Here is a 22,371-nt window from a genome sequence, read left to right on the forward strand (position 1 = left end):
CTGCCCACATTACTGCGCCAATGGATAAGTCAGTGTTTTACACATTCAGGCATTTTATGCACTGTACTCTGTTTTTAGTTGAACTCTTGACAGCAGTTTTCTATTTCCCTGTATTTTCCTTGTCTTCTGTACAACCATCACCATCAAAGTGCAGATCCTGTCTGTTTTAGGCCCTTCAGTCACAAAACGTAAATGATTTGTCAAGGTGCAGTTTCTAAATTGTACCCACATTTATGAATATTGTTAGCTTTGTCTGGAAACAATATTGTGTCTTAAAACCAGTCCCTCCTTGGAGATCAGTTATCTGCCATTCAGTGCTAAGCTACCACAATCATTCCAAAACTCCCGTCCCCAGGCTGCTACAATATCTTAGAGTAATGCAATTCAATGGTAAGACATCCTAACGGAGCCATTTCGAAGATGGCAGGCTCACCCTCAAATCACATAGCCAGACCAAAATGCATTTTAATGTTAAATATTTGTGATTTTTTGCATTTATTTGGCCATGCTTAAAAACATATATCTCCTGAGTAGACATTCCACCTGCCACCATCAATATGTCATCAAATCCATTGCATCAATCATACAGGAGCAACATACCCTTTAGTATTTCCATCAACCAGGATGATCTTGTGTTTCCAAAAGTTGGGACCTATCTCTGCCCCTGACAACAATCCTCCTGTGGTCCTGCCTGTCGGCCCATTTCTTGTTGGTCTATTTTGGGAAGCCACTACATTTGTTAATGCAAAACATTAAAGCTATACAGTTATCTCATATATTGGCCAACCTCTCCAGGTACGTGTGCGAGGCTTTCCCACAATCTCATGGAATCTCCATCAGTAATAAACTTATATGAAGGAAAGCCTCTTTGTATCTGTTGGAGTCAATTACTATAGTGATGTGGAGTAGTGCAAGTTTGGGTTCGGTGGTCAGGAACCAACCCAGAACCTCATCCAATGTCCTGGGCTCCCACCGCCCAACTTCGTCTGTTGGCAGTCTGGCTTCTAAGGGGATTGGGATCCGACAGCTCATCAAGATGAGCGATGCATGAATGCCGGACATGGTGGAGGTGGAGGTAGCAGAAAAACTGCTGTTTATGTAGGTGGAAGGAGGTCCACAGTTGGTCAAAGGAGAGCATGTAGGTCCCCATCATTACATCCCCCAGTGTAGAGATACTGATTAGATCCCAACCCCAAAACCTCTCAAGAGCTGTAAGATCACCCAAAGCTGAGTCCCCTTAATTATTCACTTGTGCCTGCCAATGTCCCAAGAGGCGCTCCACCCGCCAGAGTTCAATATCCACCTTGTCTCCAGGGGAAGTGAGGGCAGCATGCGGCCCCCATATAAATAGTTTTCAAAAGTTCACTGCACCTATAGCCCATATCTCGGTTATCAATGCAAGATCTGACTGGGGGGAATAAAGCCATAAATAAATCACTGCAAGGTGTTCAGCTCTATTGTATGGTTGTATGTCGGCCACCCCAAATCGCCATCGAAGGAGTCTTGTAACATTTATTCAAAGTGATTCTAGAGGCGTCCCTATCCAAATATAATCCCATACACATTGAAGTAATATTTTTTTTTTAAAAGGCATGAATAATAGTGTGAGGGTATTTTTGCAGCTGATTAAAATGGCACAGTAAAGACACGATTTTAAAGGTGGTAACCTGACCCCTAAGAGAGGAGATATTTGTGGTTATATTCAGCACAGACCAGCACCGCGTGTCAAGGCTCTAGCCTGTATGGTAATATTTGAAGGGAATACAGTACTCGAAGGATTAGGATGCTTGTTCTCCAAGCACCAACCTTTTAGTTAATAGGAGCAGTAGTGGTCACATTATCAGGTCTTCTGATATTATGACCGACCTTGGAGCAGATTCAAGGCACAATAAAGAGAGCAGTCTCAGAAGGAATGCAAAATGCTGCAAGACATATTTTTAAAAGTGGCAAACAGAGTCCTCTGGGTTTTAATACAGTTTTTTATTTAAATGTGGATTTTTTTTTCAATCTGTTTCCCTTCTGTCCATTGGACGCTCAGCTAGACTTTGCAAGTAGAGCGTGACTGCTAGAAATCCAATAGCGGTGTTTTCATTTCTTTGTTTTTCTCTAGTAGTTGGACTTAAGTGGTCTCTTTCTATCCCCAATGCTTCCAAAAAGTGTGTAAAAGTGAGCATTGGTATTTCCCTTGGCCTTGGAGAACAGGTATTATACAGGGGAAGTTTGAGGGTGGTCTTGGAAAGACCAAGATCAAAACACAGGGTGATAAACCAACAAGAAATCTGTGCAGCGTTCCATATGGTCTCCTCAAAACTTTGAAGGAAAGGTATCATTTTGCTGGAAATTTGTGGGCTTAGCCGTGTAGACCCTGGTCTCGGTGTTGTGATATCTAGAATCATCCACCTGTGCCTCTCAGCACTCGCCCAATATGCATTAATGGAGATGTGTGCCTTCAGCACGATTGTTTCCAAAGACATGCGTCTGAAGAGAGGTTGTCTGAGGTTGTAAAGCTGATTTAAAAGCTGGTGCAGAGTGCAGTCGGGCAGAGTTTGTCCTATTATGTTAAAAAGCACCATATGAAAGATGACTACTACATGTTTGGAGGATTATAGGGCAATCTCACATATCACAGGAAACAGAGTTATTATTATTATTATTATTATTATTATGAATTTTATTAAGCGCACAGCTACCCAAAGGTTTCCCGGCGCTGACCAACAAGGTATGGAAATAACAACAATTACTGGTTGAATAGCCATGTTTTCAAATTCCAGCGGAACTTCAGATAGTTGGGCTCAGTCCGAAGACAGAGCGGAAGAGAATTCTATGTAGTCCGGCAAAATGTACAGAAATCCAAAGGAATGGCGCAAAGAAGCGTGACAGCTTTTATTGCTGACAAGGATATTAGAATTTTGCTCATTACATGCTTCTATATAATACTATGTACAACAAATCATCAGCCTTTTATTTCTGAACATGAGGATACTCAGTCTGCCGACCTTGGAAAGATGAAGTGCTGAGCCTGGCACTGTCAAAATATACATTTGTAACCTTGAGATGTGTTCTAGGCACAGCCATTTCAGGAGCTTCGTTTTACCACTGAAATGCCTTACTGCTTAAAATAACAACCTTCTCTGTTGCCTAGGACTTCTTCCATTCGAATACGTTATAAGGATATCAGCCCTAAAACTTGACTTTCATCCACAGCTACCGTTCTAGAAGATGTTCACAAATAACGCAATATTTTACTTTTGTATTTGAAGTATGCCTCCTGCAAAATTCCATTGTGATGGATGCACAGTGTACACTCCACTGCCTTGAGGCACTGCGCCTAAAGTCAGGCCAGGAGGGATTTTTCAGGTCTGACAAAACTTTACAAATAAATAAATAAATAAATAGTATTAGAGCCAGCCGCCAGGAGTCCAGCATTCACTTCTTTGGTGCCATGCCACTAGCAATGCAGAGTTGAACCAGGCTATTCAGCCTCTTGTGGGCAAGGTACAGTGACCGTTTTGCCACTAGCAAGCCACGAAATGTTCTCAGTCAGATCCCCGTTCCACCCTGCTAAATTGGCCATCTTTTTCTGTAGGTCTTACATGTGTCTTCAAATTTTCGCGTAGTAAAGATATCAGGGCAGTGGAGTCCACTGGTGAATAGAGCACCATGGTATGTATCCCATATCAGTCAGGAAAGAATGCAGTATAATGATTAAAATCTGAAGCTGGGAGAGCAAACACCAGAAAGCATCAGCGTTGAACGTCTAGGATTGGTATCTAAAGTAGACACGGTTGTCTTCAAATATTCTGGGGTGATGGGTAAGATGAGAGGCGGGGAGTTGGCAGAGTAGGAAACAAGTTTGTTTCCTGAAACGCAGGTTTTAGAGCTATTCAGGTTTAGTGTAATTTGTTAGCAAAGCAGGATTTTCCAGAAATGTCTCATCCTTGTTTGCCAGTTGAGTTATTAGGTTTCTGTGGCACGCAGCAAAGAGTTTTGTCCATTGGTGCAGCCACACCTCTGAAAATGAGGTGTTGTTTGGCTCAAAGTGTTCAAACAACCTGTTTATTTGCGTCTGTTAATAGCTACTTATTATTTTGAGGTAACTACAATGGGAGGATACATTGAAAAACACCTGTCCTACGTGGCGGATATCTTTAACATCAGACTACTTCCCCAAAAATAAAATGCTGTTGATGATCACATATAGTAAAAGGTTTACCCTTTTCTTTGGAAGTGTCATTCTGAAGAAAGTATGTTCCTAAAGATAAAACAAAAATCAAAGTCTGGAAAATTGCTCACAAACAGAATAGCATTTCTATAATAATAACAGCTTAAAAGCAAATGGCTTTGAATCAATGGACAGACATTTAAATGAACATAAATAAAGTATGTTGGGTTGTTAATTGGTTCCCATGTTTAAATCAGATGTTACTATTAAGTACGTGTGGTAAAAAGGCAGAAGCTGTGTTAATGGACTTTCAAAGGTCTTGAACAGGGAGAGAAATATATGTCCAGCATAAAGCGTGCTGAGTAACACCTAGGTGAACATAGTGTATTGTAAAACATAATTTTCCCATTTGGCAAGAAACTGAATGTTGTTTGGTTTTCTCTTATAAAAGTAAAAGTGATTCCCACTGTACTTATTGACTGCCATGTTCCTCTCTTTCTTGTGCTGGTAGTTTTTTAGGTCTGGCTTGAGAGCGCTACAGTCTACATATTGAATTGTTGCCAATTCTTTATACGTAGACATTTTTGGCTCCATCCACATCAGTATTACCCACTCACCTGCTTTTGGTTATTGTGTTGTATCATTCTGCCTTCCAGGATGGGATTACACTGTTATTCATGAGGGGCCATTGATACCTGAAAAGTAAACTTGATCATCATGCTGTTTGTCACATTCACTTCTTTAATTCTTGTGTGAATTTTACAGAGAAAGGTAGCTGCTTTTGTCGGCATCACAGGACAGACTTTAATGTCATACACAATATTTGTGCTTGCAACGCATGTGAACAGCACTTGTTTGATTACCTGTGTTTACATGCATTAACACATCGAAGGCAGACTTATGAGCTTAGCTTTCCAATGCTTGTTTCTTTTATGTTGGCCTCCTTTTTAGGTTGATCCCACCAGACAGCTCAAGATGTCTGGTTTCGGATGACCTGTTATGGGCTTACCAAAAATTTACAAGGGTTTGCCGTTTACCTGTTTGGCTTCGTAACACTAATTTGATTGCTTCTTATTCAGTGACTGTCCTTCACCCAACTTGTCCTTGTATTTGTCACTCAAGTGGTGCATAGTCTCTTCACAACGTCTCTGACTGGCTGGCCTCTATTCCTTCACTGCTCACTTTTAGGGAGCGCCTTCATTTTTGCACAACTCCTCAATGAAAGTGGATGTGTTTTCCAGCTCTCTCATATTTCGGCCGTGTCTGAATGCCGCTTACTTTTTTTATTTATTTTACTTTTGGCCACGCTGCGCAGCATCTTGCCGATGTTGTACAGCATTGTTAAGACATTTTCAAAGTTAATAAGTCTAAAAGGTGAGACCTATTGACTTTGCCAATGTTTGGTTTTCTTAACGTTGCATTTTAGTCTTCTTACTTTTTTTAATTTTGCAGCTCGTTATAGCTTGCTTCTCGTAACTTTTAAGGATATTATGGCAAACTTTTTCTTGACAGACTTTTTTGTTTTTTCGGACATTTTGAGAAAGCTTTCTTTGTGCTGCACTTGTTGCCTTCGGTAGTTAGTGTTTGCCGTTTGGCATGCCCTATGTGTTTGCTGCCTTCTAGCTAACCACGAGAGAAAGCAGTCAAACAATTAACTGGTCTTTATTTCCATGATAATTAGAGAGAGCAAGGTACCATTTCTTGCATCTCCACCCATCATGCCACCCAACAAAGTACTTTGTTTCAGGCAAAAATAGCTTTTCATGTATTCATTTTTGTATTTTTATTTTTGGAAGAGAAAAATTTACGATAGGTACCTTGCCTGCTAGAAACGGCCTAAGTTGCCATGCGCATGTAATTGTAAAGTACTGCATGATTCACGGCATAGGTGCATGCTTATGCACCAATATATAGCACTCAAGTTGTGTCTCTACTAAATTATTCTGTGTTTAGTCCACTCGTCATCCTGCATTTCAGTTTATAGCATTGTGTTACCAGTTAACTTTTCTGACTTTTGCATAGATAGTTATACACTTAGCCATATAGATTCATTAGCAGCATGCTTTGTTTTTTGTCTTTGTTTATGTGTTTATTTAGCTATTTCTTCCAGAAGTTTAAGAAGCACTAGCTTGGGTGGATTGGCTCGGTTCTATTGCTTGTGGAGTGGTTTGTGTCACCAGGGAGGATGTCTCGAGGTGCTCCTGTTGTAGTCCTTGAGGAGCAGTCCTCTTGTATAATGTGGAGTACATTGGATCAAATAGTTGGAAATGAGTGAATGTGTTGTACGACCGTGTATTGCAAGGTCTTGTGTCATAGATATGTGGCTGAGTATTAATTTTTTCCATTTATTTCTTCATATCACTGTACCGTGAAGTACTTACACTCGTCCATTTCTTTCATTGAAACCAAATCAATCTTCTTTTAGCATACTCTTGAAATATAATTATTTTAGAATATAATTCCCTGTTTAGAACCTAGTAAGTCTTATTTAGAAGCTGAGGTGTCCCTTTCAGGCAATTCTTTGTGCAGTATTTAACCAGGCACTTAAATGATCAGTGTAAAACAAGCAAGGTGTCTTTCCAATAGAATTTAATCATCTGTAATGACTAACATTTGCATATATTTATGAGTTAATTTTGATGAAACATTATAACATTACTTAAAAGCATTTTATGTCATACAACTCTTGCCTGCTCTTCCCTCTCCGTAGAGGCTCCTTGTCCAGGCGACATCTTCCTCTAAGCAGATCCCTGACTCATTCCTCCTTCTCTGGAGAAAGAGTCGAAGAGGATTGAGGCAATATGGAAGAAGGTTTCTCTTTGATAGCCTTGTCCTTTGTTTTACTAATGCAACTTGCCTCTTAACTATTTACTCCCATGCCCTACGGGAGATAGCACATCTGGTTGTCCAAAAATTTCTGGAACATTTTTCACCAGTTTTGCAAAAGTTGTTTGTGATGGGCAAGACACAGCCAAGCATATCCCACTCTCTGGCCTGGAGACTGTAGGAACAGCCTGTGGCGAAGTCCACAGGCTGTTCCATTGCTGTATGCCACCATGCTTTCCACTGGCTTTTCAATGGATGTATAGGTACATTTTATGGACATACCCTTCAATGGATCTCGTCTCTTTGGCGGGAAGGCCAAATCAGCACAGGTGCACCTCAAACAAGATCAATATGTGGCTCTGTGCTGGAAACTCACACCTCCTGCTCACCATTTTCATCAGCAGTACTGAAGTTCAGGGGATATTTTCAGGGCCTTCTCTTTCAGAGTCAGCAACCCTCACAGCCAATGCAGCAACCCAAAGAGTCCTGTTAGAGCTACATCCTTCCTTGAGGAGGCATGTTCAGCCTGTAGAAAGAATTGTGTCCTTCCATTTACCATCCTGGCAGATGGTCGAGCATGGCTATGTCCTTCCCGTCTAGAAACTGCCACCTCTGATTCTCCCTGTCAAAAAAGGAGAACCATGCTTGCGTTGTGAAGCATGAGGTTCTTGCTCTGTTGATTAATGGAGAATCGGATTTGGCCCCAGAGAATGAGATCGATCAAAGATGCTACTCCTTTGATTTTCTTGTTTACAAGAAAGGCTGAGATCTCCATCCAGTTTCTGGGCCTCTGCATTATGAATGCGTTCCTCTGGAAAGAGAAGTTCAGAATGTTATCTCTCTGACAGGTCCTTATGGCCCTGGTGCTCAATGACTGGATGGTGTCTCTTGATGTGCAGGACATGCATATTACTTTTTCGATCTTTTAACCGCACAGGAACCTACATTTCAGGGTGAACTCAACTCACTATCAATTAGTTGTCCTCCTCTTTGGATTGACATCATCTTCTGAATCATCCACAAAGGTAAGATTCATCCACAAAGGTAAGATCTATGGTCGCTGAACATCCTTATCGGTCATGGATTTTTGTATTCTTGTGCCTCCACCACTGGTTCCTGAAGGTGGAATTGCAACAGCTGGTGTCAGACCACTTGCTGGCCATGTTCTCCCTGCTGTTTGATTCTCACCCCTCTCATTGTCGTATTTATTTAGTGGCAGGGCGGAACTCAGTCTCCTTTAAGGAATTCCTACCTTCCAAGCATGTTTGTGGAATTCAGGCCTTGAAACTGATGTTTCAGGAGGTAGCTCTTCTACCAACCTAAAGAGTGCTGGACCTGCTAGCCTCATGCATCTTGCTAGTTCCTCGTGCTCCGTCACACCTGCAAGAACTCGAATGATGCCTTTGAATCTAATGGACCCACCACTTGGAAGTCCATCCCCGGAAGCAGCTTGAGACCTGGAGACCGACAACCTTAAATGTGGGACGCACTTCTGCCCTCCATCTGTGGTCATTGCAATGATCGATTCCTCTTCCCTCTTTTGAAGAGCAGTCATCTCAGGGCTTTGGTCATCAGAAGACTATGGTTTACATAATCTTCTTAAGGTTTGTCCAGTCTGCTTTGCCTTCAAGGTATTCCTGTCCTCTATTTTTGGTCGTCAATTCAGTTTCTTACAGACTATACAATTGAAATGGTGTACTGCGACATCTAGGATTCACAATATTTTGCTAGTCATGACCTACATGGCTATCTCCCTGAATGTTCAGGTAGGCAATTTCAGTTAGTGTGATCTGGTCAATCAGCAGTGATGTCTTCACCAGGAGGTGGTTTAGTGCCATTTCCCACTCTGGGTACTCCGATGGACAACTTTGCCACTCCCAAGAACACACAATGTCCTCATATCTGCACCCTACAGTTTCTGCTGCAGGGAGCCCTTGGACACATGTTCACTGTAATATCGAACTTCCATCTCCGATAGATGTTTTCTGCCATAGCTCCGATTCCTTGGCTTCAGAGGAAATTGCGTCTGGACCATATGCATTTGACCTTAATCAAGCTAGTCTGGCCACAGAGGGTGTAGTACTGAAACCTGCTGAATCTGTTGCAGTGCCGTCCTCCTCTGTTCCACTCAGGACAGACCTCTTCTTGCAGGAAAGAAGTATGTCCGGGACTCTAAACTCCAGAGCTTTCACCTTCATTTCTGGAGACTGAGTAGTGCATTCTGAATTACTCTGATCTTCTTGGTGATTTTGTCAGTCAGCCTGCCCTCTATCAAGTCAGTTTACTTTGGGCATTTATCCTGTTTTATCTCTTGGTGCGCCAAGGGAGAGTTGTCCCCGTCAAGCTGTGCTTGTCTAATTTGTTGTGCTTTGTGATTTCCTGATCTGGTATGTCTTTCCTGCACTTACCAAATCAGCTGTCATTTTAAAAATGTCTTAGTGTCATGCACTTCCTGAAGGGATTGATCTGTTTGCTTCCTCCATCTCCTTTTATTATGCCTCAGTGGAACTTTTATTAGTTTTTCTTTGAGACTCCATACATTAAAGACTGTGTTTTACTTTGACTCTGCATGCTAGTGAGTGTATTTGTCTCCTTTTACCACATTTTTTCAGACAAACATGCCCTTAGGACTAAGGCTATTTTCCTGACGCAGGTGAACACCACTTTTCTCGTGGTTCTGTGGATTCTTTTTGCTTTATGTTTTCAGGACCCACGAATACTGGATCGATCAGTTTTTCTTTGGGATTGAGATTACTGCTAGTCTTCTTGCAAGTCTGACAACTTTTCGGAAATCTCATTGCAGCATTAATGAACTGTGTGGCCAACCCGCACGACCCGCTTTGATCTTGATTTGTAAAGTGTCTGAGTTGGGCGTATCAGTGGAATTTTAGTTTATTATCTACATTTCCCCGTTATACTGTTGTTATTTATTTTGTGAGGTGTGGTAACAGAATATCTTCTGGCAAAAATATTGTGTTCTGAATGTTCGGAAAAAAAATCACCTCACTGGAGTTAGTAGAACATGGACACTTATTAGAACAATACTTTTGTAAGTTATATTTAGGCCACAATATTTACGTGCAACAATATTTTTGTTAACAATATTCTATCATACAATCACATTTGGGTATTCCCTGTATTTTTCAGAGTGGCTGAACTTTTAGTAGGACAGTTGCTAGATTTCTTCAAAGGGCAGTACACTATTGGTGGGATAGCACCACCACCTCTCAGAAGTCCTGTTAATCTCAGAAAGGGTGTCTGCCCTTTTTTTAAGAGAACTTCTATTTTTTGATGACATCGGCTTTTTTCAAGTTGGGCATCCTTAAATGCATAGCAGCTATACATTTAGTAGAGCAGTTTGTGCGCGCTTCTCAGCCACCCTTCTTTACTTTGAATGAATCACTTTCAGCCACTCAGAGTCGGACTGGGGACAACATGAAATATTATTGGCTGGCGAACATGCATTTATTGGGAGATTGCTGAAGGATATTAGGTGGCTGCTATGATTTGAAGGAGGCAGAATCAAAGTTTTGTCACCAGCATCAGCGCTATGGACGGGAAAATTCAGTTCCTGCACAGCGAGCTGCTTCGGTTTAATGGGACAGTCTCATAACTTCACATTAAGCTGTTATGCTTTGAATGCCACTGTAGCCCGTTTTCGTAGCAGACTGTGTGCCTTTAATGGAACAGTACAAGCACTGTCCAGCTGACCCTTGTATGTTTAATGGGACAATACGAAAGCCAGCACATATCACATTTATATCATAGGGCATCTATAAAAGCCATACACACAGAGACCTAGCAACTTACCAGAAAACCTCCCCTTCACATGCACTTACCTCTAGAGCAGCAGCTAAATAACTCTGGAAGTACCCAAAGCCAGGAAGGGTAATACTAAGAAAATGCATTTTCCTTCTGTGCACCCTCCCTCTGGAACAGCCTCACACATCAAAGATTAACATTTTCATTCCTGTGCCCCAGAAAAGCACTCATCGACGCCCACTGTGGAATTTGCATTATAAAAATGGCACATTTCATGTTATCTAAAATTCGTAAGGTATCTCTCACCCTCCCCCCCCCAGGGTCGATCTTGTTGAGAAAATAGGTCCCAAAATAAAAGTGAACTCCATTAGTAAATTATTAAGCTAAAAAAGTACAAATTGGAACACCTTAGTACTTGTAACGACACACTGTATAAGTGTTTTGCAAGGTATGGAAGACTGTACAGATTTAAGCTTGCTGCAGACAATATTTGTTTTAATATCAGGGAAACCAACAGTAAAAACTCGGCCAAGAAAACCTTCAAACAGGCCCTCAAACAGCCAGAAAACCGGCCAATGCATACTGACCTGATTGCCCTATAGGCCAGCTACACCCTGATGCCCACTCTTAAACCATGTATAACTACATGCGATCCACTTCGCTCTCCCACTCCCTTCCCTGCGCCTGTAAAAATCTGCCTGTGTTCCTGTAACCTGCAAGTGGTGATGCGTACTGCCCTGTTCCCTGTAAGTGCTCTGCTCTGTGTATATCAGTACCTCCAAATAGAAAAGGGGCCTCGGGTGGGCCACAAACATATATTCTCTGGTTATTGAAGAAACATGCATTTTGGTTTCTGTAAACATATAGTTTTCAGCATGTTTTTTGCTTTTTTGTAATTTCAATACATCGCATAATTTGCCTTTTTCTGTTAATTTTTTTTGTTTTGCGTGATAAACGGCAGAAGAAGGGATGTTGCTGAATTATTTATTTATTTTTTTTAAAGTATGATGCTTGTTGTTTCCTCCCTCACATAAACATCTCCATATTCTCTCCCTCTCATCATAGCAGACAATACGAAACACCCCCCGAAGGGACCCTGATCAGCCAAGAAATAATGAAGAAGCGACAAGAGGAGGAAATGAAGCAGATGCAGGCAAAAGTGGCATTGCGGCAGTCTCGACTCAGTCTGTACCCAGGAGAGATCATACGGGCATCCATGCTGGATATCACCCGGGATCCTTTAAGGGAGATGGCGATGGAAACTGCGATGACCCAAAGGAAACTAAGGGTAACTATAATTTTTTTTATTATCGGTGCTTGGGGTTCTGGAAGGAGCTTAAATAAATTCTACGTTTGACTTTCACACATTTTAACCATGGCTTACTAATGATAATTTTTTTAAAACAATTCTTTATTAACAACATTTATTTCTCATATTTACTCCGGTTTTGGAAAATGAAATCTACACCAGCCTTTGCTATGACAGACTTCACTCAAGATCAAAAATCTAAATGAGTGTCCTAAAAGACCAAATTTAGTAAACAAATCTACTGAATATAAAAATCTGAGGGATTGCGGGCAAAGCAAAAAAGGAAGACAGCAGACGATTTTGCTATTAATAATGTATTAGAAACAGTTATAAAATAAACAACAGTATCCAATCGGGAGCCTCAATTAAGGCACCAACCAGTGCAAATTGGATAAGAGGCTAGGGATAGTGAAATAACCATTGTGAGAACGATTGATAATGTAATTTCATTGCAATGTATTGGTGGAACTTCAACATCATGAGCTCAAGATAATTCTAATGTGCTAGCAAAATTCCAGAATATTTCTTGCATATTGCAGAAGTTGCACACAGTCTTAAATGATGCCCAATCCAAACTGGAAATTTAGATTAACAGCTTGTTCTAAATGCTTGAAGGCTAGATATCTGTGATGCTACTGTTGTACATGTCGCCATAAACGAAATGACCTATCCTTAGCCACAAGCTTCCGTCTGTTTCAGACTTCCGATAACTGCTGGATGTTTCTTGCTACATTGGAGCTCTACATAGTATTTATACTAGATTCCACCCTTCAAGCCCCCATCTTGAGTTAAACTGCTCACGGTCTACTCATTGCCAATGGATTTGCAGTCTATTTTTTTAACCTTTCCCGTTCTTTGGAAGGCCCAGGTGCTATGTATTGTGCAGTGTTACAAATATAGTCTAATCATATTTAAAATAATGAGAAGGAGCTTCGCTAGGTAGAGGATAAGCCTGTCAGCACTTGAGGGGTCTTTGCACCATGTTAGAATTCAAAGGTGGCTAGTACTTATGGCTCGGTATTTTCTCATATCATGATGCTTCGAAAGTCAGGATTTATGGGATTATGGACATTTGTTAATTGCTTTTATCACACTTACCTGAAGTAGTGCATGATTGTTTCTGCCCCACATTTCCTGTGACCTAGTATTTGTATTTGGTGCTCATCGGTCTGTCTCTTATTTCCCGTGTCCCGATGTCCATGTCATCTTGTTCATGCCTGTGTTAGTCTCTATCTGTGTCTCCCAGTTCTGTTCTCTCTCTTTGTTTGTGCCCTTCTCCCTCCTTGTTCCAATGTCTGTTAAAGTGTGTGTCTTATTGTCCCTTTTTACTCTTGGTGTCTCCTTAGTACAGTTTCTTGTGTTTATTCCGGGTGTCTATCCTAACCGTCTGTCTCATTGTGTTTTATGTTGTTTGTATCTGTGTTTCTAGGACTGTGTCTTTGGCTCCCTGCCCATGTCTGTCTGAATCTATCCTTGATCCTCAATATTTTCTTCCTGGCCGCCATTCTCCAATATGTGCTTCTTTTTGTTGCTTATCTTCTCATTGTGGTGTCAGTGTCAATGGGAGTCTGTGTTACTGCCTCCGTTGCTCTGTCTTTGGATCCTTATCGCCCTCTCTTCAGCTCTCACTCTCCTTGTGTGTCTCCCTGACCATGCCCTCCACAGTCTTGCCATCTGTATGCCTGTTCTAGTGTCTTTGCTTCAAGATCATGGTTGTATCTTCACAGATGACTACATATTTGCTCCTGAAAAGCTTAGTCTCCTTTCAGAAAATTGTTAGATGCTTAAGCGTAGAAGTGTAATACCCGTAATAAAGCATGTATGCAATGATATAGTTAAATTTATAATGCAAAAGAGTACTTTTATTTTTGGATACCCTTCCAATTTAATTTGAAGTAAGTAAACATGTTATGCATCAAGCTCCGGGGGGATTATTTATTTTAGCAAATGTCCGTAGACATAAACCAGGCAAATCTCTTCTCTATAAGTAAGGAAGTGAGGTATGGAACCCTGCTCTTGTCTCAGTCGGTGAATTACTAACAAACACATTTTGTTCTTTAAATTATTCTGGAGTCTGGTTCTTTATATATAAATCCGGACAGTACTGTATAAGTCCAACTCTTATATGGTGGAAGGAATCAAAGGTACAATCGAACTACCAAAGGCAGAAAGGAAGAAATACTTAGCATAACCCTTCGTACTCCTACATTGTACTAAGCTCACATTACAAAAATCACAGTAAATCTCCTAATTGCATACCTTATTAGTGTAATCAATATGAAGAATCCACTGTGTTAACTGGACCTTTGTCCTGTAGGGACCACAACACCCACTGAGGATTCAACCTCCTACAGACGGACAAAAAGGAGGCAACAAGGTTGTACTCGACCAGTCCACATCCTCCTAACAATCATTGGTAATGCATCAGTTTTGCTTATGTGATGAGGGTTGTATTTATCAGTCATCGCCCAGGATGAAGGAAAGAACTCCCTGACAAATAGCTAATTACACTTGGAAAAGGGTTTTTAGGTCGGGGATTGATTTCCAATGGAACTAAAATTGGCACCTTCACTGATCCAATTCAGAAAACTTGTAAAAACATGGTTATTTGACCAATAACTGTCCAATATCTCTCTTTATAAGGTAGACTGCTTGATTAACTGAGATTGCCAGCTTAAGTCGCAGCGCCGAGACACCCACGGGTATTTGTCGCGCTTTAGAAATGTTTAAAATAAATAAATAAATAAATAAATTAGGCGCTCAGCTAATATATGCTAAGGAGTACAGTCATACAAAGAAAACACAATGTGGTGCAAGCTAGGCAGGGGATAAGCCCTGAAACCCCTTGATTCAGTGTGGGAAAACCCACACACAACAGACAAAAAGCAAACGCCTAGGCACATATAAGAGAGAGTCAAGTCCATGTAAATAATGATGTGAAAAAAGCGAAAAGTATCATCCAGATGGGAGGAAAAAGTCCTGAAGTGATGTAGATATGAAGTTCAATCAAGTTCAATCTTTTTTATTTCTTTCCAAAAGTAAAGGCATTTAGAACAAGCCAGCCAACACGTATTTCGACTCACTATGGAGAATTGCTCAGCGACTTGACTCTCTCTTATGTGTGCCTAGGCGTTTGCTTTTTCCCTGACAAATAACACAGGAGCGGAGTGGCTGTGGTGCAGCTGCCAGAGCGGTTGACTCGGGAGCTGAGGATCTGGGTTCGAGTCTCCATGGTGCAACATCCTGTGATTCTATGCAAATCACTTTCCGGGTGATGAAGTGCTGTATAAATGCGCTGCAAGAGTAAAAAGCAATAAGAGGCAAAACGTTATGAATTTTTTTTTCCAAAGTGGATGTTAACAGTATTTTGGCTACAGGAAACTGATAAGAGAAGCAAGCATTGGTAAATGCAGAAAATATGCTACCTCCAATAGAAATGGATGGAAATTAAGTGCCACACACAGGAACCAATGAGAAGCCAGGAAAGAGAGGAGGCGTAATATAAGCCCCTTTTATATTTATATTAAAAACAATAGATTTCTCAACGCTGTGCAAGAAAAACCTCAAAAAACAATGCCTGCAGTGCATAATCTTTGTAATACTCCAGTCCAACATACTAATGATTAATAATCTTACTAACATAGTGTAGACCCCATGTTCTAACCGCTTATCCGAAGTTTGTCAGATTCAATTCAGCAGCAACCTGTTTAATCAATTTGTGGACTTATTATGCGTTTCTCATACCTAAAAGGTTTTCAAGCATGATCATAGAGGAAACCCATTAATATTTCAGGGGTATCTTAGGTCAACCAGCTCATTATAGCACAGACCTCCCTAATTCATCATCTAAGGTTTAGCCAAAGCAATCCTTGTTGTTGTCCCTTAACAGTAGCCGTCCTTACAACAAGGAGACGACCATAAAAGTCTTTTTTTTATCATATCATTGATAAAACAGAGTCTAGTTACCGTTACCGGGCTTCTAATCAGATAACGCCCATTCCTTTTCATTATTTCATTTACCCTTGGGCCTTCATGGGCATACTATGGGCCTTGTGCCTCAAACACATGGGGCATGGTAAACATGGAACATCTAGGAAAGCAAAGCCTAGCAGCGAAAATAGACAAGACGACCAAGAGAGTCCGACGTCACCTGTGGTTAAGGAAAAAACAAAACGTCCCCAAAAGAACAAAGAGAAAACTCCTAATAATGTCCAACAGGGAGGAAGTAAGGGGAATGTAGCAACCCATACAATTAAAGAATTTGTGGGAAAACACTTCAAAAGGGTTTTTTCACCGGCTAAGACTAATGCTACTGAGGAGGAGGAACCATGGAAAGGGGGCACGTCACTAATCTTTGATGACCGATTGGCAGACTCAATAAATCTAGTTGACCGATCGGTACAGTCCCTGCCAGGCCAAAAAGGGACAATAATGTCACCGCGACTTTCTTCCTCACCGCGACTTTCTTCCTCTCCGCTATTCGTACGACAGACGTTGGAGGATGTAGTTAGCCTGAGCTCGAGGCACAGTGATGAAAAAACCCCAATCATAGATGGAAGTTCTAACGGCTCAGGAAAAATGGCATTTTCAAATAGCAATGACCTTGTGGGCTTGGTTAAAAACGGTGACACAAACGGGGAAAACCAGCATCCTGAGATAAACTTGGAGTCGTCTGAATCCCCAGCATCCTCAATCTTGGAACTGATGTTAATGGTGCAAAAATCGTTACAAGGTCTGCTAGAAGTAACAATGTTAAATCATGACATTTTGAAAAGTCAAAAAATGCACCTGTCTAAAATTGAGGGAGAATTACACGGGATTAGGGTTCAAATGCCCTCAATGTTAAGACCCGTAGCAGACTCAGTGATGATGAGTCAAGAAGGGGAAGAGGAAGGTGGAACAACTAAACCCCGACCAGCAAGCCAGACTGACATAGCCCCTTCTGGGGGAAACCAAGTTTATGTGTCAAGATGGCCAATGCTGGTAAAAAGAAGAAGTACATTTATGAGTCACGGTATACTAAAGAGAGACAGAGTGGCAAGAAGGAGGGTGAAAGCGAAGCTAAGTAAAAGAGCGATAAAAACCCACAAAGAAAAGCGTGAGTCAATAGAAGCAGTAGTGCATGACCCTAAGCCCCAGCCTCACAAGATGGCGAGTGTACCTAGATCAATGAGACTAAGATCTGAGAATCGGGACAGGGGCCTAGTGGACGAGGAAAGCAGCTGTAGAAAGCAAACCCTCCAGGAAAAGGTGATAAAACATAAGAGACAGGTTGCTTCAGAGCAAGTGACTACACCCGCCCGGAAGGCCACAGCGAAAAAGAAGGTATACTGGGAAACTAGCCTAGAGGAAGGTTGTAGAATTAATACAAAACTACACCAGGATGAGGGTAAATTTGGAGAAGAGATGAATAAAGGGAATAAGCAACTCTATTTCGAACGAGTGAAATTGGGAAGGGGCGGAAAAAAAGTAAAAAAGTGCGCTCCTTTAAATAGGTCCTATCTTCTTAATATGTTCGCACTTTGCCCAAACCTAAAAAGTATAGGTACAGAAGACTTGAAACAGGTGGGCTTTCAAGCAAATGGTGATGGCAAGGAGGTTACTAAGGTACAGTTCTATTCCGCTCTGGCTGTTACAGCAATAATAAACGCAGAACAGGAGATTCAAAAAGAGGGGGTTAGACTAGTGCCCAAAGAAGAGCTAGGACTAGGCCAGATGGTGTCCCAACAGAGAACCTTCCTAAAGTACCATGCAGGGCTAGGAAAGAGACAAGTGAAATTACCTGGAAGAGAAATGAAACAAGGGCGGGAAAATATCAATATAGTGATAAATAACTCGGACCTAGTAGAGTCCTGGAAAAATTGGAGTAATATTGAAAGCCCGGCAGGCCCCTCACAAAGCTATAGGGAAGAATCAGAAATAAATGACCCCCTAAGCGATGTAGAATAGGAAAGGGGGCAACCACGGAGCACAAATATGGTCTCTTGGAATATAAATGGGATGGGTACCCAAGTAAAACAGGAAACTCTGAAGGAACTCGCAAAAAAGTGTGAAATCATTTGTATTCAAGAGACCTGGCTCAGTGGGGAACCCCCAATAGTGGAAGGGTTTAAACAAATTTACCGCCCAGCAGAAAAATCTACATCTGGCCGCCCGGCCGGGGGCTTGCTGACTCTGATCTCAACATGTATACTAATAACGACTTTACAGATACCTGTGACATCTAAGTGGCTGTTGGCTTGCAGAATACAAACATCATTTGCTGATAAAAAATATGAATGTATGTTGATCCTAAATGTGTATATGCAGTGGAGCTCAAGGAAGGAATATGGGGATGAACTGTTACATTTTAAAAATGACATGGATATGCTGTGTGATAAGTATGGAAATGATTTAATGCTGTTAATGGGAGATTTTAATCATAAATTAAACCCAAAACGGACTGATCAGTTGTATATTGAAATTCTAGATGCATGTGATGTGAAAAAAGCAGAATTCCTGGAAACTAAAATAACAACTGATGCGGCCAACTTGGGCAACTTCTTGGCGACAAAAAGTTTATTCTGTCTAAATGGGAGGACAACGCAGGATTGTCCCGCAAAGAAAACTTTTAATTATGGGATGCAAATATGCCCGATAGATTATATTTTTATGTTGGCTTGGAATTTTGAATTGATAAAAGATTTCAGGATTGCCCCTGCGGAATGTAGTGATCATAAAATGTTAAAACTAGAGCTTGTAATCGCTCAACATTTAGCATGTGATATAGTTATCCCCCAAGAGATGGATTATCCAAAACGGATAACCACTCGTTTAACTGAAAAATATATCGCCAGGTTGACTAAGCTGCAACAAAAGGTGCAATTAGGGCACTTATGTGGCCAAAATTTACCTTGGTATGTTGAGAAAATAACTCAAGTAGTGGAAAGCATAAGCGTAGAATTAAAGTATGATGTAAGCGCCAATAAGAATAATGGAAGGCACAAGCAAAGCGAGAAACTTGGTTTAATCAGGAATGTTTACTAAAGAAAAGAGAAGTTAGGCGAGAAGAACGTAGCCTACGGAAAAAATTCGTGCAAACCAGGGCAGAAAATCTAATAAAAATAAAGAAGGAATATACTACTCTAATCCGTAATGCTAAAAGGACCTATAAAGAAAAGTGTTGGGGCAAACTATTAGAAGCAATCGAAGCCAAAAATATACGGCAGTTCTGGGAGTTAATCCAGACAGCAATGGTACCTGCGGTTGCCCCGATGAGTTGCGTAGTGGAAGAGGGAGCGTGGATACAGTATATACAGCAATTATATGCCCCAAGGGGAGGGACTGGAAATGAGGTAGCTGGGGACTGGCGTGGCCAAGTAGAGGATCTAAAACAAGAATGTCTAACAGCAAATGTTCTTAGAACAATAAAGACACTGAACCTAACTAGGGCTGCGGGCCCAGATAACCTACCAGCCCTGATACTAAATTCAAATCAGACTTGGTGGGCGGAATTCTACGCAAAAATGTTTACTATAATTTTAGAACAAGGGATTATGCCCCCAAATTGGAAGGGAGCTATAATAAGACCGCTACATAAGAAAGGGGATGCATATGCCCCAAAGAATTATAGGCTAATCAACCTATTAGATATAGGAGAAAAAATTTTCTCTAAAATAGTCCTTAGTAAGTTAAAAGTCTGGGTAGAACAAAGTTCTATCATCCCGGTTGAGCAAGGGGGCTTCAAAGAAGGCCACTCTACGATAGATCATTGTTTTGCATTGTGGGCCCTGGCTAGGAAATCGATGGAACAAAATGGCAAATTATTTTGCTGTTTCGTCGATTTCCGAGCGGCGTTTGACACAGTAGACCGAAATAGCCTTTGGGAGATACTGGAAAATTATGGAATACCACAGGGACTATTGAACATCTTGAAAGAACTTCATAGTGGTAACTGGGCACAGGTCATTAGAGATATAAAGGGTTCCCTAACCCAAAAAATTCCAATAAAAAATGGCTTGAGACAAGGGTGCGTTTTGGCACCCTTGCTTTTCTCAATCTTTTTGGCAGACCTACCAGCGACTTTGGAAATTGAAAAGAGTGCGAGCCCTCGTATGAATAATAATAAAGTGTCATGTCTCTTGTACGCTGATGATCTTGTGATTTTGGATCAAACAGAAATGGGCCTACAAAGGAAGTTAAACGTGTTCAATAAGTACTGTGATAAAAAGCTCTTAACAGTGAATATGGAAAAAACTAAGATCCTATGTTTTGGAAAGAGGGTAAACAATTTTAATTGGTTTTTAGGACAGGATAAATTAGATATAGTAAATGAATATAAATATTTAGGCCTCTGGTTTAATGGCGCATTAAAGTGGAATACCCACTTGGAGGCACAGAAGGCAAAGGCCTATTCGTCTGTCTGTGGGCTGAAAAAATTTAACAAAGATTATGGCGATATGTCACACAGACCGCTTTTGAAGGCTTTTGAAGCAATGATCCCCCCACAAGTGCTTTATGGAACTGAGGTGCTTTTTCTGAGTGGTAAAAATGGGTGGGATCGGGAAGAAGGAAAAATTGTGAAGATGTTGTTGTCCTTACCAAATAGCTCCATGATTCAAGCAATTAGAATGGAGGTGGGTTTAACATCATGGGAGGTAAAGTCCCAATTGTCTCTAATAAGATTTTGGAACCGACTGGAGACTGGTGGAGATGAGAAGGTTTCAATCTGGTGTAGAGAGGAAATTCGAGTAAGCAGCTTACGCTGGGCGCGAGATGTGAAGAAAACCCTCCAGACGGTAGCTGCAAACTTGAAATTGAGCCTTTCCCAACCACTGTTAAATATAGCGTGTACGAAAAAGATGCTTAGAGACCAAGGGCTTGATTACTCTAGATCAAAAGATATGGACTATCTAAGGCTAAAAAAATCAGTGAATTGGGTAAAAAATGAGTGGGAAAAGAAGGTTCGGTACCCATACCTGGATTTATTGCCTAGTAGATGGCTAAGAAATGAAATTTTGAAGATTCGGGTGGGACTAAATCCATGGAAGATTGAAAGAAAAATAAGTGTGGCCCTGATCCATCCGGATGGAACTTGCAAATGTGGTCTAGGTGTAAGGAATAATATTTTACATATATTGTGTGATTGTACATGTATTTTAGCAATTCGGAAAAAATTTTTACGTCCAATTTTTTAAAAAAATGAGGTGTTCTCACGGGCTGAGGCTATTTGCCTCCTTACAGAAATGTCTTCTTTGGATACTACAATTGCGTTGGGGAAATTTCTGAAAGCAATACGAGAATATGTAATGGAGACAACAAAGGAGAATGGGAGAGTTTGAATTTATAGAGTATCCCAATTTTATGTATATGGCCCTCATAAGTTTTGTAATTGTATAAAATGAACTGTGTTTTTTAATATTGTATGCGTATGGTTTTACAAGTGCTGTAATATGTAAAATGAATTGTGGTTTTAAATGTCTTATCACGATACGCGATCCATTGTTCTATGTATGGTTTATAGACTATGGTCTAAATAAACTTATGTGTTAACAGTAACATGGTAAACATGTTGTCTACTTTTAGTCACTGCTAAAAACAGTCCATCTCATAATGTGTAGGGCAAACCATGCTAGGAACGCTGCCCCATCCTATCTTGGTTAAAATAAATGGCTATCGCCAAATCAAGTCTCACTGTAATTTGTTAACTCCTAGTGCACCATACAGCCAGTACTCTCTAAATAACTCCACCCACCTGCAGTGGAGTCCTATTGAAACCAAACCTGTCCATATGCTCTCTTCTGTTAAATGGGGGGCTGCCACCTCGTTGTAATTCTCTCTCTGATGTGCCGATGAAGATTACTGGTAAGTAACCAGGTGATTAATTTGCCTATGCTTAGGGGGAGGGTTAATTGTAGGTAAATTACTGCAGCTACATACACACTATGGTTGTGAAAATCAAACTAACCTTTTTTGGCAATCTTATAGATTAGTTTGTTTAGGTAAATAATTTAGAATGCAGTATACTGTATACAAAGTTAAGACCCACCATGCACATCTTAATTTGATTTAAAGACTTTTTGATTCTGGTGTGCTGATTTAGTGTAAATTCAAGAGCTCAATAGTTCTCTATAAGGGATTTCAAATGTTTAGATTCATAGTTTGTGGTAATATGTTGTGTTTCCGTTCCTCAAGTGACACAAATATTTAGCACTGTCTTCTTTATTCTCTTCTGATGTCTTAACCTATGATGGGTCTGCAACTAGTTGGGGTTTTCTTCAGTATATTTCTTTGAATCAGTGACCTGCAATCCCTCTGCTCAGACATTATGTGC

At 40.7% G+C, this 22,371-nt stretch overlaps 1 protein-coding gene across 9 annotated transcripts in view; it reads left to right on the forward strand.

Moving 5' to 3' along the window:
- The window catches only part of PTPN13 (protein tyrosine phosphatase non-receptor type 13), a 981,974-nt gene that overhangs the window by 411,726 nt on the left and 547,877 nt on the right, over positions 1-22,371 (forward strand). For 8 of the 9 annotated variants that reach the window (XM_086961883.1, XM_086961888.1, XM_086961886.1 and 5 more), the window contains one exon: positions 11,816-12,038. In XM_086961883.1, coding sequence (XP_086818009.1) covers positions 11,816-12,038 — 223 coding nt within the window. The remainder of the gene's footprint in view (positions 1-11,815; positions 12,039-22,371) is intronic. The other variant, XM_086961884.1, reaches the window with a different exon arrangement.

The sequence above is a fragment of the Lissotriton vulgaris genome, chromosome 3_1 (assembly GCF_964263255.1).
Source record: "Lissotriton vulgaris chromosome 3_1, aLisVul1.2, whole genome shotgun sequence".
Taxonomy (NCBI): Eukaryota; Metazoa; Chordata; class Amphibia; order Caudata; family Salamandridae; genus Lissotriton; species Lissotriton vulgaris.